This window comes from Mastigoproctus giganteus, chromosome 6, assembly GCF_048544385.1.
Source record: "Mastigoproctus giganteus isolate SK-2022 chromosome 6, ASM4854438v1, whole genome shotgun sequence".
NCBI lineage: Eukaryota > Metazoa > Arthropoda > Arachnida > Uropygi > Thelyphonidae > Mastigoproctus > Mastigoproctus giganteus.
Window position 1 is genome coordinate 160,240,736 of NC_143580.1, and position 20,753 is coordinate 160,261,488.

Below are 20,753 nucleotides of genomic sequence, written 5' to 3' on the forward strand. Positions count from 1 at the left end.
AATTCTTTTCAATCCAGATGGATTTTTAACCTGTTTAGTTGGTGATGAACGTCTACATTTTTATGACCTTAATCCAAGTTAAAAAGCATTCCATGGAAGCACAGGGGATCTCCAAATCTGAAAAATTTCCAGGACATAAAAAACGGATTGTTGTTAATTGTGATTACCTTGCACCTAAAACCACAATAGCAGGGCAACATTATGATAGCCTTATGTCAAAGTTAAAAGCAGCTATTCTGGGAAACCCAATCTTGTGGATTGTAATGTAAAGAGAATCACATCTTAAATTGAGTACTCCTACTCCACATTTTGATCTTTTATTCAGATGATATTGCTAACTGTCAGTGATTGGTAAACTATTAATTGCTTAATGTAGGAGTTTTATTCATTCCGTATTAGATAACAATTATATTTTTCTCTCATATAAAATAGCAGTATTAAAATTTTAAACCTAAACAAAGATAACATTCATTAAAGATTCTTATAAATAGAAAACAAAAGTCAGTTTCTCTATTTTTATTCCTACCATTCCTCCACTGTTAAAAATCAGTGCTTTGTATTAATACTTAATGTCATGAAATATAGTTTGCAGTCTTTGCACAGATATGGAATAGATTACAAGAGTTCCTTATTGGTGTAAATTTCTCCACAGAGTACTTAATTTATATGTCCATATTTCTCTTGCCTTGAACGAGTAGTTTCTGGTACTACATAAGACAGTGTATGCAATTCTTAATATATGGGAAGTATCTTATTTCAGTTCTACCACAATGTTGGTCACCAGCTTATTATGATGATTTAAGTTTTATTGTGATTATACACAGAGCTCAGTCAACATGTACAATTTTCATTAAATTGTTTATGGGTTTATGATACATTATTTATTTAAATTGCATTTTAATTATAAATTACAAGTATGTGCAAGTTGTTTTATCTCTTGAATTTCTCTGAAATACTGTAGTTGTGTAGACCAGTGTTTCTCACCATTTTTTTTAATTATTGCCTCCTAAAAGGCTTTTTCAGTCAATTTTTTTCCCTAATTATCTCCCATGGAGTTTTAAACAAGAAAATACTTTATACTTATTCTTTTTATTAAATGGGATCCCTGAACCTATTGCTTCTTAGCTAAAAGTTCAATATTTGGTATGATGTTAGTAAGTTTAATTCTAATATATCCTCTTGAACATATCAGTTCTGTTTCTTTCCTTTGTTAATATTTTATTTACTGAACTAAAACCACTTTTAACCATATAAGACATTGAAACAAAGAAGTACTCTGGTCATTTCAGACCACATTGTTTTTGACCTTTACAACACAGCCATTTCACCTTTTTCGAATTTATATTTGCATTCTTTGTTATATTTTAATTCAAGTTCTTGAATTTCCTCACTAGCAGACCTGACATTGCATCCAATTGGATCTAACATCCATGGCTTCGCTTCAGAAAAAAAAAAAATAAATCTGAAAATCTATTTTTTATTTCACTTTTTAAAGAACAAAAATTATATGAATAATTCTTAAGATCATTCTCAGAGAGATTCATTGATTTCAGCTAACTCTTGCATACCATGAAATTATTTTCTCATTAAATTGCTTACAAATATTTCCAGTTTTTCAGTGAAGGCTTTTAATACGCGTTTGCAGAATATCATTGTAATTAATTTCCCTTGAAGTTGAAGTGATACTTCATTAAGTTTTTGAAAAATCCAAGCCATATAGCAGGAGAGACTGCTTCTACAGTGATGGGATACACTTAAATAGAAAGGGTCCAAGAATATTTGCTGATGCTATCGAGGCAGAGCTAGGTGGGTCGAAAACTGCCAGCTTGTCGGGGGGGGGATACACAGACTAATAGATTAACAGTAGCTGCCGGCAGAGGTGAAAGTGATTTTTGCACTGCTTCTATTGGAATGAGCAGCAGCCTGGAAAACAAAGTGCAGGGGATTTCAGAGACTGCTGGGAGTCATTGCGGAACAAGTAAATACATGGGCTGTGTTAGGGTAGCTAAGAATAGGAACAGGTGCATGTATACTTGTGTGTACACCAATGCTAGGAGTTTGGTAAATAAATTTGATGAATTTGAGGTGTTGGTCAAAACGTCAAAGGCAGATATTGTTGGGATATCAGTGAGGTGGTGTCACACAGATATAAGGAATGCAGAAATGGAATTTGGGTAGTACAATGTGGATAGGAAGGGAGGAGGGGTTATGCTGTTAGTTAAGATGGCGCACTAGGGCAATAATGCCCATGCACCAAAAAAATCCTCAAACAAGCTATTAGTTAAGAAACACAAAATCCAAGGAAGTACAGCCAGTCGACGTGGCTGAACAGTGCAGTGTTGAGTCAGTTTGGTGTGACATAAGCACTTGGAAAGAAAAATTGAGATTAGGAGTGTGTTATAGGCCTAATGACTCTGATAAGAGTCATTATAAACAACTGTACAGAGAAATAGTGGGCCAGTAAATCAGAGTGCCTTATAATGGGAAATTTTAATTTCCCATATAATGACTGGAATTTGTGGGTTCGACACTCACACACACACTAGAAAGGCTTTTGTGGATTTATTGGATGATTGTTTTCCACATCAGCATGTTCGGGAGGCAACAACAGGGAGTAATATTCTTGATCTGATTATCAGTAGTGATTCTTCATGCATTAAGAATCTGCAGATAAAGAAACCACTAGGTGGTAGTGATCACAGTGTGTTCAAGTGGGATTTACTCAGAGGTAACTACCATCAGGGGTAAAGGGAGGGGGGGTTTGCTTTCATAACGGTGATTACTGTGGTCTGAGACAGTATTTATATTCTTTCCAGTGGGACCAACGTGGTGTTACCAACAGCAAATTCAAAATGGGAAGCATTCAAAGAATTAATCTTGGAAGCTACTAGGTTTTTCCTAACAACTAAGAAATATTGTTGAAGGTTTAGGCCTAAATGGATGTCAGATGAACTAATGAGACATATGGCAGAGAAGAAAAATGCTTGGGAAACATATAAATTAACAGATGACACGGAAGCCAGTGATAGATATAAGCTGGCCTGTAATCAAGTTACAAAGTAGATTAGGCAGACAAAGGCAGATTACGAAAAATATTTGGCAAAGAAAAACAACAAAGTATTCTTTACTTATGTAAACTCTAGGAGGAAGGGGATGAATCAGATTGATCCACTTGATATCGATGGTTCACTGTTGATGATCCTGCTAAGGTAGCTAACAAAGTAATTGAGTATTTTGCATCTACATTCACATGAGGACTTATTCAAGGAGTGGAATGCCAGAGGTGAATTGAACTCTGGCAGTGAGCTAGATAAATAACTGAGATAATAACTGTGTAATAACTCAGTGTAATAACTGAGAGCAAAGTGGAGGAGAAATAGTTGAAGCTAAACATAAAAAAGGCATCTGGGGTGGAAGGGATCTATCCAGTTATATTAAAGGAGGCAGTAAAGGAAGAAAGCAAACCCTTAGCCATAATTATGAGAGCTTTCTTGAACTCAGGGGAGGTACCCATGAACTGCAGATATGCAAATGTGACCCCAATTCACAGAGGAGGAACAAAGGGCAACACAAGTAATTACAGAGGCGCCTCCGTAGCCAGGTGGGAAGGAGCAGCAGTGCATAGCACACACTTCTTGATTAGACCGGGGTTCGAGCCCGTCACCACCAAATACGGAGGATGCGGAAAGGTCAGGGAATGACCACTGCATATTCCCAGAGCAATATGGCCTTAGTTGCTAATGCTCCTGAAAACCAAATAACAACAAGAAGAAGTAATTACAGACCTGTTAGTTTAACTTCTGTTCCAGGGAAATTAATGGAAGCACTGGTTAGGAAACAGCACAGGATCATCTAGACAAGACTTCAGTTCTAGCTTGGACACAGCATGGGTTTGTTAAGGGGAAGTCTTGTCTGTCCAATTTGGTTGGATACTATGATGTGGTCACAAAGGAACTGGATGCAAAGCATAATTTTGATATCATATATTTGGACCTTAGAAAGGCTTTTGATACTGTTGCACATGGAAGGCTGCTGCACAAATTGGAGCAGTGTGGCACTGGAGGCAAATTGCTGCTATGGATAAAGAAAAAGGATGGTTGAGTGAGAGAAGACAGAGTGGTAATCAATAGACATTGCTCTTCGTGGACTAATTTTATTAGTGGGGTCCCCCAGGGTTCAGTGTTGGGTCCATTGTTGTTTTCTGTGTTTATTAATGGTATTGATGATGGTATATCAGACGTAATGTTCAAGTTTGCAGATGACACGAAGGTCGGCAGGGTTGTTAATGACACTAATGGCCGTGCGCTGCTGCAACAGGATCTAGAACAGTTGAGCAGATGGGCTGAGAGGTGGCAACTGAAGTTTAACATTGACAAATGTAAAGTACTGCATATGGGAAGCAGTAACTCCAGAGTAATGTATCAACTGACAATGGTAGAGAATGAAAGGACCTGGAGATAATTGTGTAGGCAGATATGAAGTTTTTTGAGCAGTTCAGATGGTCTGCAAGAGTAGATCATGGCGTCTTGTCAATGATATACAGGAATTTTTTTTGCAGGGATAAGGAGGTGATTATCCCCCTGTATAAGGCAATGTCAAGCCACACCTTGAGTATTGTATAGAGGTCTGGAAGCCTCATTATAAGAAGAATGTAGAGGTGCTGGAACGAGTACAGAGAAGGGCTACAAGATTAGTGAATGGAACAAAGGATCCCCTTATGAAGAAAGGCTTAAGTTTTGCAAATTACAGTGTCTGGAGACTAGGCACCTGCGAGGTGATCTGATTTTTCATATAAGTACAAAGCTTTGGATGGTTTGAGTATGCTCAATGCTGATGGGATTCTTCTTGTTCAGAATGATTGCCTGAGAGGGCATCAGTTCAAATTGAGCAAAGACAGTTGTAGGATAGATGTGTGGAAGTTTGACTTTAGCCAGCGGGTGGTTGATTGCTGGAACAAACTTCCATCTGTCGTTGTGGAAGTTGATAGCTTAAATGGATTCAAGGCAGAACTAGATATCCATTTGGAGCAAGTGGATGGCTGAAATGAGAAGGTTTTTTTAAAATTTTATTTGGCTAATGCTATATAAGCTTGCTTTCTTGCATCATGTGCCTTTACTAATGCTAATGTTGTTTTTTGTGTTTGCTGATCTCCTTTGCTAAATCTGTGTCTCCACTTTCTAAAAAACTAATTATCGTATCAAAAAGGTTGATAAATCTTGTTGGACAGTTTGCCTCAGAAAGGCATCTGACTTCTGTGTGTAAAGGAGGCCTCACACACTGTTTCTTGATTATCAACACAATATTCTAAAAAGGCAACCATATTTGCTTTGTGACTATTTTATTGATGGTTTTAATAAGTATACTGAGAGATTTATTAAGAACTGGACTAATATTTTTTGCATTCAGATGTTGGTGCACAGTGCGGTGTATTGCAATAACTTTTGGACATAGTTCTTTCAGGGGAGCTATAAAACCTTTGTCTTCCAGCCGTGGAGGTAGCACAATCAGTGGCACAGGATACCAAATTTTCCAGTGGTACTTGTTTTTCAATAAACTATGGTTTTTTTCAGCAACAAAAATGGATGTGCCAGTACAGCAGTTTCTATAGATTTTACAAACAATCTCTTGCAATTTACGATCATCAGCGAAATAATGAACGTATGCCATTAGAAGGGCCTTATTGTCAGTAACTGTGAATTCATCAATCTGAATAGAAAATTTTCTAGTTTTTAGTTTGTCAAATAGCCGCTCTTCAATGTTAACTGACATCTCATCAATTCGTCTTTGAATTGAATTGTTGCTCAATCGCAATGCAGTTAAAATACTGGAAGTATTTAGATGCATCACTGTTGATATTACAATCTCTAATGCGGGTCGTATAATAGTCTCAGTAACTGTATGAGCACTATGAGTTTTTGCAGTGATTTCTGCAATTTTATAAGATGCAATCATTCCATCATTTTTTTGTGTCTTCTTAAATAAGGAAGTAACAGCGTTACTGTTTCCCCAAATTCTGTTTTAAATTTTTAAAATATTCAATATATTTACTAATTTTATCAGGATGTTTCATTAGTGATCTAAAAGTCTTGATGATTTCATAGCCTCATTTGAAACAGAACTGTTACACAGAAGACATATGGACTGTTTTGAATCGAATGGGCTTTCAATAAAACCATAAGCTAGATATTCATCCAGATAATGTCGACACTTTTTCTTTTCAGCACTTGACATGACTGATGATGGACTGAATAACTAAAGAATTAAATAATAAAATATAAACTGTTTTTATTTAATTCATAGCCCATGTCACTCACAAAAGCACCCTGGATCAAAAATAAACAACTCCCACAAGCAAACAATAAATCAATACTAACTGTCACTTAGAAAGTAGAAACAGTAGACCGAAACATTTCCTCATCCCATCATGTCTCATATCGGCCGCTGTAGCCGAGTGGTCAATGCAAGGGTGCATAAGTACACGTGCTTTGAGTGAACAGGGTTCAAGCCCATGACTTCTAAAGATTGTGCCGTTTCTCCTATTCTCTGTATCTTGTGAACTCCTCTGAACGTTCCGGAGTATAAACATAAAATGCATTTATTTATATATTGACCAGTGAATAAATAAACCATGTCCACTGCACCACTGCCAAAGTTGCAGCTGTCAGAAATGCGCAAATGCCAAAGATTGCAGAGACATTACCTCTGAAAGCACTTAGGCATATAATGCCTATGAAAAAGCAAAGGTGGTTGAATTAAATCACTCCTAAAATAATATATATGTATATGTTAAAAATCAGTTGTCTCAGAGCAAAAGAAAACCCAATGAGAGGAATTAAATATTAAGGAATAAGATGTCGTTGGGTAGGGTTGAACTTCGGAGGGCCACAAACCATTGTAATACCCATGATCTTTTCAACCCCCAAAAACCAAATTTTTCCCTCTTGGGGGAAATGTCACCCCCATTGAAATACCCTGGTGTAGACTGATTGTATGAGCTTACAATAAACATGAACTCAACACCAGAAGCCTCATAGGTCATTGACTGCTTTTTACTCCTTTCTAGTCTCTCTTTTAGCCTTTAGCCCCGTGAGGATAATATTTTAACCAATTCTTCTGGCCCTCAGTGTTTTTTTTTTTTTTTTTTTTTAGTTCTTTTGGTTGTCAGTTTTGATGAACTAATACACAAAAAGAGCCCTTTTTGCAAAGGGGATGGTTGTTAATATTTAATTCCGTGATATTTTACTCTTGCCTTTCTTGACAAATTAAGAAGGGGTCTTAAAGTTTATAAGTAATTGACGCTTAACCTAATTAGATTTTCCACAGTTAGCAAGGCTTTTAGATGATAGTGTTATATGAGTCACACTAGGAAGTTTTAGATGCAAATTTTGGCTAAAGTTATTGGTATTTTACAGAATATTTTGGTAAGTGATTCATCTGAAAGTGAAGAGGGTAGTGATGATACAATTACTGAAGATGAGTTTCAGAACATGATCAAATTTCATAAACTTAAGAAATCAGCCCAAGGAGAATTTGAGACCAATCCTGAGGTATTTTGATTTTATCAACTTTTAAAAGTTTTAATGTATTTATAATGTAAAATTTTTTTCTTTTCAGTGATAATAATAGTGAAATCTTGGAACTTAAAAGTAAAATTTGATGAAGGTCTAAAATTCTGACCTATGCATAATAATGGATAAAATTTTAATGCATAATAAAATATCTAAGAGAATTAAAAGTGCTAAGATCTGATGTAGCTTTCTAAAAACTTTGTTTTGTTTATTAACAGCATACCCATGTCCTTAAGGTATACTAAATATAAAGAATTATATTTTCAACATACATCTGTGAACAAAATCATCCATGCATTGTACTCAAGATTGAAGCATAGGCACTTGAGCCAGTTCATGTTCTAAAACTATGAGTCCTTTGGTGGCTGCATCTAAGGAAAGAAATTTGGTGCCCCTCTTGTAAGAAGGGGGGGGGAATACTTACACAAGTTCTCAGCTATAGCAAACTGTCCATAATGACTCCTTGAATTCCCCCCCCCCTCCACAGGACAGTTAGCTTGCTTTATGATGATGGGCTTACTGATTGTTAATTCAAACTTCATTTATTTTTCTTCTCTTCTCTTTCTTGTTATACTTATCTTCATAACACAATTCTATAGTGTTATGAAGATAAGTATGCTGACTTTAAATGTACATAAATACCTGTGCTAGATAGTTAGATCCCTAACTTGCTAGTGGCAGCTCACTGTCTACCAGCCACACACTCAACACTACACCATGATACACTTAGACCACTTCACTTGAGCCTTTATTGGAATGGTATCTGCACACTTTACACTGGCGTTTACAATAAATAAATGGCGCCTCCGTAGCCAGGTGGGAAGGAGCAGCAGTGCGTAGCACACGCTTCTTGATTAGACCGGGGTTCGAGCCCGTCACCACCAAATACGGAGGATGCGGAAAGGTCATTCAGGGAATGACCACCGCATATCCCGGAGCAATATGGCCTTAGTTGCTAATGCTCCTAAAAACCAAATAACAACAACAACAACAACAATAAATAAATAAAAAATTGTAATCCCTCAGGCAAATCCTGAATATGTTTTGCTTGTTTACCTAATGTTTCCATAATCTGGTATTGTATGAAGTGTACAATCGTATTCCTATTGTAAAGAAGAAAAGAAGTGTACAATAGTATTCCTAAACTTTGCAGTGTTTTTAACTTCTGTACAAAAATTCCAGCCTTTCCTCTCAGAATACATTATATTTCCATATGAGTGGAAAATATGTATTCATGCCATATTTGGATATTATCTAGTAATACTATTTGGGCAATATTGATTAAAACTTGGTAATTCTTGGATAATAAAGAATGAATGCAATGAAATGGTCAGATATGACTAATCAGAACATTGACATATTGAAATCTGTCGCTAAAGAACTTATTTAGAATACACTGAGGGAGGGGTAGGATATGTGTCTGCAAAGGGCCACCACCACTGCTCTATTTTTGTCTGTCTTCAAATATAATATAGTTTGACTATACTTTGTCACAAATAATTTCCATGTTACAACTGACTAAGTACAAAAATCTAAATAATACATTTAGTAAAATAATGTACAGGTGAAGAATAGAAACTTAAAACCAGTTATGAACTGATAAAAATACACTAGTAAAAGTGATAAAATTATGAAACACCTAAGGTATATGGAAACCTATCCATAAATAGATACCATATGACTGTCATCATAAAACTGTGTCACATAATAATGTTCTGGGGCATGACCACATTCAAGGGAAGTTGGGGGGAATAAGAAGAAAAGAAAATGATAAATTCAGGGAAAAAAATCAGTTGAATAGAAGAAGACAGCATATATTAGATCATATGTACATAAAGGATGCCAGAACTTTATGCACTGCAAAATTGTAGAACCCCTAGAATGGGATGCATATGAGTTTCTTTGTTATGGTTAATACTGGGACCCAAACTTGATGCAAAAATATGGAGGGATTGTGCACCTTTTTGGTCATTAATTTATCTGTTTGCTCTCTGCTTCTATTAATTTATGAGAGATGCCAGCCTTCTTGGAATGATCACTTTTCTATCATATCCACTATGATCAGTGGAAGGACTTGCCATGCTAGAAACTTGATTGTGCTTATTGATAAATGCTGCATTTTGAATCATCTGAAGTTACCCAAGATCCAATTAGCCATGCAGTAAACCACCTGATGGAGAGTATAATATATAACAGTATGTATTGTCACTTCAACAGATACTGTTATATATTATAAGTATGTGTTGAACTGGCAACACATGCTTTTCCAACAACATCTGCTTGATTCCCTTTGTGTCCTAAGCTGTGTCAGACATCTGACTCCATAGCCACTAGAAAAGCTCAGAATAAGGTATGGATCTATTTCTTTCAGCCTTATCCATTCAGCTTGATCCAAAGTTGTATGAGATAAAATCCAGTAGATGAGAGAAAAACACCCTTCATGCCCTCTACCAGTCTTAGAGCATAATGGCTTAATGGTTGCTAAGTTGTGGGAAGAAACTTTTGTGCAGATCTCCACCAGAATTTCTTACTGTTATACAGTGGTGGACAAAAAAAAAACTGCATCACTTGTGAATTTTGCAAATAATGTGTTTTGCACTGCATTATGGGTTGCATAAATGTTCGAAATGCATTTGTTAAATGGGATATATCTCTCTGTGAATGAAATCCAATAAAAAGATTCCACTTGATACACCTAATTGCCATAAATATCTTCCCAAAGGGTAAAATGCATAATTAATGGAAATATGAGAAATCATGCAAATGGCAATCATGACAACCAAACATACATTTTATTGCATTTATGTATACAAACTGAAATGACAAGTTAATACATAATTGTATTATGTACTGTAAATTAGCAAAATAATCCTCAATATTTTGTTGTTCCTCCTCAAGCTGCAATTACAGCCTTGCAACGATATGGCACAGAGTTAATCAACTTCTGGATATACGGTTGTCCAATTTCGTGGTACCACACCCTTACAATGCTCTCCTGCAGCTGAATCTTACTTGTTGGCTTCTTCTGAGCAATTTTAGATGACATTTATGTACCAGCAATTTTCAATAGGGTTCAAATCTGGACTGTGCCAGGCCAGTCCAACACTGTAATGCCAGCATTTCTGAGGTATGACTGCACTTCTGAGTCCTGAAAAATGCAGTTTTGGACGTCTGTGTGGTGATCCCTAATAACAGGTTTCAGGCACTCCTCCAAGTAGGTTTCTGCATTCACCATTCCATTAATAAACTTAATTCGCTCCACCCCTTTGCTTGATATGCATCCCCAGACCATCTGACCAGCAGGGAACTTTACAGTCAGTGTTATGAAGTCAGGATGGTATGCCTCCGATTTTTGTCTTCTGATGTATTGCTTCCCATCCGAGCCATGTAGGTTGAATTTCGATTCATCAGAAAAGATGGTGTCCCATTGCTCTTTTGTCCATGAAACTTGAGTTTTAGCCCAAGCAAGTCACTTCTTTGGCCTATCAGCCCAAGAAGAAGCCTTGGATAGTGCGTGCTCTTGTTTCAACTCCAGAGGCCATCTCAAAGTCCAGTTTTAGAGCAGGAGCACTTGCATGGCGATTATGAAGGCATAGCAGTTTCAAATATTGATCATGGGAAGGTGCAGTTGCTCTCACGGCCTGATCCAGGTCTTCTCTTCACATCACCCGTTTCATGCTTTAATTTCACCATCCGGGATACTGTTGACTGGTGGCAGCCTATTTTATCAGTGATAGTACATGTAGAAAGCCCTTCCTGGGACAGAGCAACAGCTCCACTTTTTTTTTTTCTTGTGTTAACTGAACATATGGAGCCATGCTTACACCTCCACAAAACAGGATACTAACGAGCATGTATACCCTTCCATCATTATCTGATGCAATACCTTTGCTTTGTGAAAAAAAAAAAAAAAATTACTCTAATCAAACAATATCTTATACATTTCACTACAAATGTTACTTTTTGACTGCCACTGTAGATAGGTAGATAGAGAAAAAGTATTGAGGATTAATTTTTCTTCCATGGGGTTTGAACCTTATAACCAGCTATTTACTAAGGAGAAACACTGCAGATTGCAATTTCTGTTTCTACCTCTATGCAGAAGTGCCAGACAACATCCACTATGCTATGCTAAAATATCTGCCAACAACAGCTATGGACTACTTGTTACCTTTGTACAGGCAAATATTTCTTGAAGGGGAATTTCCCAGATTCCTGGCCCAAGGGATTTTGTCTTTTCCGAAGCTGGGAAAGGATCCTCACTTGTTGAGTAACTGTTACTTGATAGCTTTAACTTGTTGTCTAAGCAAAGTCTTGGGATGGATGGTGATTGCTGGGTTAATGTGATATTTAGAAACAAATCAATTCCTTTCTGGTTCATACCCAGTTTGGTTTTTGAGAGGACAGTTCCATATTAGAACACTTATTTCAGCTTGAAACAAGCATCTGCATTTATAAAATCAGAATACTTTGTGGTAGCTTGGAGATTTATCGATTTCAATAGACCTTCATAAATTAGGATGGGGGGGGTGGATATCTCTTTCTATCTCATCTTTATATATATATATATATATATATATATATATATATATATATATATATATATAAAAAGATGTGTGTGTGTGTATATATATAAAAGTTCTTTGTCTGACCGTACATTTAGGTACAGTATTTTTTTCTCTCATTCCTTTAACCAAGAAGAAGGCATACATATAACTCTGCTATGCGTAACACCCTTTGCTATCAAGATTATCTCTATAGCAGCTTAGCTACTGCCACCAGTTTCCAATGCTTTTTATATTGATGACTTCAGTATTTTCTGACAGTCTCTCATAACACCACTTATAGAGACAATCGCAGCATGCCATCAGTTGCCTTTGTAAATGGGCACTTCACAATATCTTTATGCTTTCATCATAGAAAACAGCCTATGTTCATTTTTATCATAAGTGGAATTTCAGCTTTGACCCTGAATCAGTGTTAGCTGGAAGTGCTATTCCAGTGAAATCAGAAACATAGTTTATAGGGGTTATATTTGATTAAAATCTGACCTTTCTTCAGCTTATCTTACTAATATGGACAAAGCGTACAAAGGGCATCAACATTCTTCAGGCTCTGTCTTCCACATCTTGGGGGTATCAACAGATGTTCTTTCCTTTGCTTGTTCTGGGCATTGGTCTAGTCCAAACTTGACTATGGTGCTCAAGTATAGGTGTTTGCTAGAGAGGAGTTTCCCTTCTATAGCTATATATGATCCATCATCACACCTTTATTGCTACAGGTGCCTTCCCATCTCTCTGACTGGTAGCTTATATATTGAGACCAATTAACCATTACTATCACATAAGTGTGAGCTGCTTTCACTCTGATATGTACTTAAACCACAGTCCATGTGATATTATCCCATATGGCTATCATTGTTTGTACCACATTAGGAAGTGATCTGTGATGTTCACCCCAGGACCAGCCAACTATTTGGCATTGAAGTCAGAGATATTAATTTTCACCTGACAGTTATCTTGCACCTCTCTATAAGAATCCTTTCCCACCCTGGGAAAGGATTCTTGAAGGGAGGAATATTCCAGTAAAAAACTGGAATATCCACTTTCCAGTTTGTGACTTGTTTTTTTGGAAAGGGGGAAAATGTACTACACCATCATCAGTTTACCGGCCATTACATGCTGAATGCAGAGCTCTGCTTTTGGACTTCTTACCAAACTTTATAGATGGTTTTAAATCTGAATATGTAGTGGGATCTCCAGCAGTTTTTCTGGATACTACTTTATCCCTGTTGATTCCTGTTGCTTGTATTGCAGAGCTATACACCCCAGAACATACAAACTAGCAGTATAAAAAGTGTATGTTGTATACTGGTTACTTAAGAAGAAGGCGCCTCCGTAGCCAGGTGGGAAGGAGCAGCAGTGTGTAGCACACGCTTCTTGATTAGACCGGGGTTCGAGCCCATCACCACCAAATACGGAGGATGCGGAAAGGTCAGGGAATGACCACCGCATATCCCAGAGCAATATGGCCTTAGTTGCTAATGCTCCTAAAAATCAAATAACAATAACTTAAGAATACTACACTCTGCAAAATACTCACTGTTATCACTCGGTTTTATGTAGGATTTGCTGTTCTCTTTCTGAGAATATGGTTTGAATGTCACATTTCTTTGATTCCAGGTCAGTGGAATTAGAGGCAATGAGTTAGCAGACAAGGCAGCCAGATCTTAGAGGCCCTCAATGATCATAGTTACTTGGTTCCATATATGTACTGTAAATGATAATCTGTCACCAGACTGCAGATTGGTAAACTTTATGGAATGAATAAGAGAAATTGTATAAAACTATGGCAGTAATCATGGTATGCAATTCCAGTTCTAAGAGAGCAATTACTCTGGCCCAATTTTGCACCGCAAAGCTGGTTCATTCACTCACTCTTTCTTGCTTGACCTGTTGCTGTGTTGGAGCATACTGCTTTGTAACCACATTTTAGGAATGAATGATATGGGGGCAGGTGTTAAAGTTTTTATCGCAATATAGATTGCAAAGGTCTTCATGAAAGATCTGTGTTGTGACTCTTCTTATTTGTCCACAGAGATTTTCAGGTTTGTAACTATATTGGTTTTCTTTACAGAGGGCATTGAAGAGTGGAAGGTGAATGAAGATGGCAGGTGTTGAGGGAATCAAGTATAGTGCAGCATTGAATACTCATTTAAAGAGAATGTTGCTGAAAGAAATTCATGAAAATTTGCAGCAGATATGCAGGGAAATCTTGTCCTTCCTATACCATGGTCAGAAACTGGGTTGCAGAATTCAAGCATGGATGAGACAGTGTTGATGTCCCTGCAGTGTTAGGCCTGTTACTGTGTCGACACCGGCAAATGTGGATATTATTCATGACCTGATCATGTAAGCTCGCAGAATCACATTAAAGCATATCAAGATAACATTCACATATCCATTAGTGAGCTCACAATGTGGTGAATGTTTTAGAAATGGAGACATCTTTGTTAGGTGAGTCCATAAAATGCTGAATGCAGATCAGAAGTGGGAGATAATGAGGTGTTATGAGATTGTGCAACATTTCGAAGTTAATGAAGCTCAGTTTTGGGAATAGTATATCATTATGGAATAAAAATGCATGCACCAATTTGACTCTAATAAGAGTCAAATTGGTGCATGAAAATTGTCAAATTGAAACAGTGGAAGCATCCCTCTTCTTCCCATCCTAAAAATTTTCGAGTGCAGAAGTTAGCTGAGAAAGTCATGGCATCCTTAAGGGATGCAGAAGGAGTGATCGTTGTTGATTTCCTGGAACGAGGTACCACTAGAATAATACAATGCTGATATTATTCTAACCTATTGAGATGCTTCCACAAAGAATTGAAGCCCAGGAAGTGTGATAAATTGACCAAAAGAGACATCTTGCATCAAGAAAATGCACTGGTGGACACAGCATTTGTGACTTGTGCAAGACTGCATATCTGTGGCTTCGAGCATATTGCACATATGCTGTACTCAGCATATTTGGCTCCATTGGGCTATTTTTTTTTATTGGTGGTCAAGAGATTGCTACACCATCTTTTAGGGCAATAGTTTTGTCTTGTTGTAACAGTGCCCAAAATCAATGTTTGTTTTAAACTCATTTGTTGCAACAGTCACTCCACAGATTTCCTTGGGCTATAAATAACACTGGTTGGTATCAATTTCCGCACTGAAATAATTTTGACAGATTCTCGTAGGAAATATGTTCAGAAACTCAGATGTGTTTAAAAAGTTCTCATCACACTATAATTTTTCAAATATCATAGGTTTATGAATGAAAACCTGTCATTAACATATTCCATATAGTTTTCCTTTAATCATCCCTGTAGTTAGTTTAATCATCTTTTCCATCTATTTTAGCTATTTATTTTTTATTTAATTCTTTTCAAGAACATTCGGGAGATTTCTAGAGAATTCAGGAGCTTTCTACAACAGTTCTGGACTGATCTGGAACATCCTAGAATATTGTTACATGCAGAAGGAAAGGTCAGGATGTTTCTGGAAGGGTCTAGAACTTTCAACAGAGTTCTCTAGGAACATTGTGAGCCTTCTAGAAACTTCTTCACTCAGGCGTACGAGGGGGTATCAAAAAATCCGTACCCTTACCTAGAAATAATAGCCCTAGAAAGGTAAAACTTCACAGGAACTTTAACCCTTTTATATGTACTCTCCATGTATAGTAACACATTTCTCCCATTTATGGATCAGTTGTTTAATGTCTTGATCATAGAACTCTGCACTTTTTCCCTAAAACCATGATTCCACTTCATTGATGGCTTTGTGTGAGACCAAGCATGCCACTTTGAAGTTTAACATGGAAAAATGCAGTACTTTGAATTTTTCAATGTTAAACTTCAGTTGCCACCTCTCATCCCATCTGCCAAACTTTTGCGTTTGTTATTTCCCAAATGTAAGACAGACCTTACATTCTGTTACGTTAAAACAGAGGTGCCACTTCTCTGACCTTTCAGAAGTATATCTAATTGGTGTTGAAGAAGCGCTGATCATTAAATACTCTCTCAATCCTGGCATCGCGTCCTGTATCCCTTCTTTGATGCCAGCTAAGAAAATCAAAAACAACAGTGACTGATTTATGGATCAGTTGTTTAATGTCTTGATCATAGAACTCTGCACTTTTTCCCTAAAACCATGATTCCACTTCATTGATGGCTTTGTGTGAGACCAAGCATGCCACTTTGAAGTTTAACATGGAAAAATGCAGTACTTTGAATTTTTCAATGTTAAACTTCAGTTGCCACCTCTCATCCCATCTGCCAAACTTTTCTAGATTGTGTTGAAGTAGTGTACTGTCATTAACAATCCTGCCAACCTTTATATCATTTGCAAACTTGGACATTAAACCTGATATATCTTCATCAGTATCATTGATAAATGTAGAAAATAACAATGGGCCTGACACGAACCCTGGGGGACTTCACTGATAACATTAGTCCATTGATTACCACTCTGTCTTCTCTCATTCAACCATCCCTTTTTCCATAGTAGCAATGTGCCCTTAATGCCATACTGCTCCAATTTGCACAGCAGTCTTCCATGTGCAATAATATCAAAAGCTGAAATCCAAGTATATGATATCAAAATTTTTTTTTTTTTTTTTTTGCTTCCGGTTCCTTTGTGACCAAATCATAGTATCCAGCCAAATTGGTCAGACAAGATTTTCCCTTAAACTCATGCTGTGTCTGAAATATAACTGCAGTGTTGTCTGGATGACTGGCAATGCCTCTTTAACCAGCGACTCCATTATTTTTCCTGGAACAGAAGTTAAACTAACAGGTCTGTAATTACTTGTGTCACTCTTTGATTCCCCCCTTCATGAATTGGGGGGGCCTCTGTAGCCAGGTGGGAAGGAGCAGCATTGCGTAGCACATGCTTCTTGATTAGACCGGGGTTCGAGCCCGTCACCACCAAATATGGAAGATGCGGAAAGGTCAGGGAATGACCATCGCATATCCCAGAGCAATATGGCCTTAGTTGCTAATGCTTCTAATAAAAAACAAACAAACAATCATGAATTGGGAATACATTTGCACATCTCTAGTCCATGAGCACTTCCCTGGAATCCAAGGATGCTCTCATAATTATGCCTAAGGGTTTTCTTACTTCCTTTGCTGCCTCCTTTAATATAACTAGATAGATCCCAACCATCCCAGGTGCCTTTCATATGTTTAGCTTTAATAATTTCTCCTCCACTTTGCTTTCAGTTATTACAAAATCATTTAGCTCCCTGTTTGAGTTTGATAAACTTATGGCCTGCACTTCCCTACAGATTTGCTCATGTGTGAATGTAGATGCAAAATACTCATTTAGTTTGTCCTGAGAAGGATCATCAACATTTGAACCATTGATTTCAAGTGTACTAATCTGATTCATCCCCTTCCTGTTAGAGTTTACATAAGTAAAGAAATCTTTGCTGTTTTTCTTTGCATCCTTTGCCAAATATTTCTTGTAATCTGCCTTCGCTTGCCTAACCTCCTTTATGACTTGATTACTGACTAGCTGATATCTACCATAATGTCTGTGTTGCCTGATAATTATATGCATCCTGTGATGTGGCGCATTATAGCCTTAGTTGCTGACGCACCAATAAAACTGTAAACAACAACAGCATCCCATGAATTTTTCATCTGTGCCATGAGTTTCTTTAGTTCATCTGCCATCCATTTAGGCCTAAACCACAAACAGTATTTCCTAGTTGGTATGAAAAGCCTAGTAGCTTCCATGATTAATTCTTTGAATGCTTCCAATTTAGAATTTACTATTGGTAACATCCCACTGTATAGAATTTAAAAACTGTCTGAGACCACTGTAGTCATCTTTATAAAAGCAAAACCCCTATCCTTTACTCTTGATGGTAGTTACATCTTTAAGTAAATCCAACAATACACTGTTATCACTGCCACATAGTGGTTCCTTTATCTGCATTTCTTAATGCATGAATAATAATTCCTGATAATCACATCAAGCGTATTACTCCCTCTGGTTGCCTCTCAAACATTCTGCTGTAGAAAGCAATCATCCAATAAATCCACAAATGTCTTGCTAGTGTGCAAGTGACCAATCCAAAAGTCCCTGTCAGTATCTGGGAAGTTAAAATCCCCCATTATAAGACAATCTGATTTACTGGCCCACTCTATTTCTCTGTAAAGTTGTTTGTTGTACTCATCAGTCTTAGGCCTATAACACACTCCTACTCTCATCCTTGCTTTCCCAGTGCCTATTGTCATACCAAACTGAAAATTGACTCAACATTGCACTGTCCATCTATGTCAACTGGATGAACTTCTTACATTTTTGTGTTTCTTAACTAACAGCAATAACCCCTCCTCCCTTCCTGTCCTGTCTCTCCTTTCTGTACACATTGTACTCCCCAAATTCAAATTCTTCATTTCTTATGTCTGAGTGGCACCATGTCTCAGATATCCTAACAGTATCTGCCTTTGATGTCTTGACCAGCTCTTCAAATTTATTTACTTTACTCCTACCATCGGTGTACAACCAAGTATATATGCACCTGTTCTTATTCTTAGTTAACCTAACACAAACCATGTATTTGCTTGTTCTATGATGACTTCCAACACTTCTTGAAATTTTCAGCAACTTGCTTTCCAGGCTGCTGCTCATTCCAATAGAAGCAGTGCAAGAATCACTTTCACCTCTTCCTGCAGCTACTGTTAGACTATTAGTCTGCGAATCTCCCCAAACTAGCAGTTTTCTGACCCATATAACACTGCCATGATAACATCAGCAAATATTCTTGCACCCTTTATATTTAAGTGTATACCAACCCTGCAGAAGCATTCTGTCCTGTTATCAATTCCTGTGATTGATATATTAGGGACTACTAAACAAAGTAGTGAAAGAGAACCTTGAATTTGTTTAAAATATGGTTACTACAAATCTTGTGCAAGCTTTGGATGTCACAGAGAATTTAATCAAATTTTTGGAAACATTCACACTTTCAATGATGTTTTTAATGTCCTAAGTTATAATAAAAGGAAATCTAAGAGATTTAAAATTGAAATCGACGAAACAGGCCACACTTCTGAATTATCTTTAAAAGGGTAAGTGTATTTTTAATAATGATGCATATGTATTTTAATTTTTTTAATTTGCTTGCTTTAATTTTTTAAATTTATATGCATTTTTATATTGTTCTTATATGTTAATTATGTATACTCTATATTTACTTTTACTTTATCTGTACATTTTCACTTTTACTTACTACATTGATGCTTTTATTATATTAATACATGCACGATTTTTATGTTCATGGGTGTTACCAATAATGATTACATCAAGTAAAAATAATCGATCCCATGGTGCTCATTAAAACAAGTTCAGATCTGTATAAAATATGATCACATTATTTTCCCTCTCGAACCTGAAAAGTTCAAGAGAAGGTGCTCTTGAATAGATTTACAAACTTATAACAGACAATACAAAAAGGCACAGGACGTCTTGCCACATTAGTGGACTAATTCTGGTCACAACAGATAGCCATTTTAAATATTAATTTGGCAAATGAGCTCTTTTTTTACATCAACAGCAAGGTTTTTTTTTTAATATGATATGCAACATTATTTGCAAGCTGTATTATGTTAATTTTTTTTTATTTTCAGTAGATTTCTTATTAAACACGTGCATTGCAATATCTCATGCACAGATATAATGACTTTCTCCAATGGTATATCCTTATTTGAGGAGCACCATGTGATAACTGTGTAAGATGGCCCTGTTTTCTTTTGTTGTGTTTTTTTTAACAATTTTAACCATTGAGTGTTTACAATTTAAGCAAGTCAACATGTTTCTTGAAAAATCTTATGTCTTTGTATTGAGCATAGTTGGGCATAGTTGGTTTCTAAGAGGTACAAGCTAAAGTAGGGATTTTTATAAATTTGGCTAAATGCCCGGATTTTTATATTATACGCCATTTTTTTTATGCAAACTCAATGAAAACTACCAAGTTATGTTATACAGAATCTTTTTCGGAATAGGAGATGATTCTTCAATTCGAATTTCCGTGTTGACAATTAGGTGGAAGACCCCGACGACGCTCAGTTTAGTGCATTGAGATTGTTACCAACCCACACCTGCTTCAGAATTTACGCACATATAAATTTTATATAGTCTAGAAATACAATATTTTGGTTTAGAGAGTAGATAACGTGTGAAGATCAGATGGTGTGCTAGAAAAAGATATATAAATTACAGGAATTCCAGCATGTCAAATAAATATTGACAGTTAGAGGGACTGTTTTCTCTAGAAATTGATTGCAGCATATGAAAATATGGATTTGAGCTGTGTGCACACCAAATTGATCGAAAGTTGTGTACTGTCCACTAAATTTGGTATACTTATCAACGATCCAATCAAGAGGCAGACACTAGTTTATTTAATACCAAAGTTTACCTCTTTTTAAAATACTGTTTTTCACTTTAATTACAAAAATATTTATTATCCATCTTTATGCCTGTAGGTACTTTTCTGCAATTAGGTTAGTTTAGTTGTGAATGTAAAACATAACCTTAATAAAATTTATGCTTCACTACTTACAATAAAAATATTTATTATTATTTCAATTATAAAAATTAATAATTAATGCCTAAAAGGAAGTGC

General features: G+C 36.5%; 1 protein-coding gene across 1 annotated transcript in view; it reads left to right on the forward strand.

Moving 5' to 3' along the window:
- The window catches only part of Ino80 (chromatin-remodeling ATPase INO80), a 672,466-nt gene that overhangs the window by 67,619 nt on the left and 584,094 nt on the right, over positions 1–20,753 (forward strand). The window contains exon 5 of the mRNA XM_090376565.1: positions 7,413–7,547. Coding sequence (XP_090232691.1) covers positions 7,413–7,547 — 135 coding nt within the window. The remainder of the gene's footprint in view (positions 1–7,412; positions 7,548–20,753) is intronic.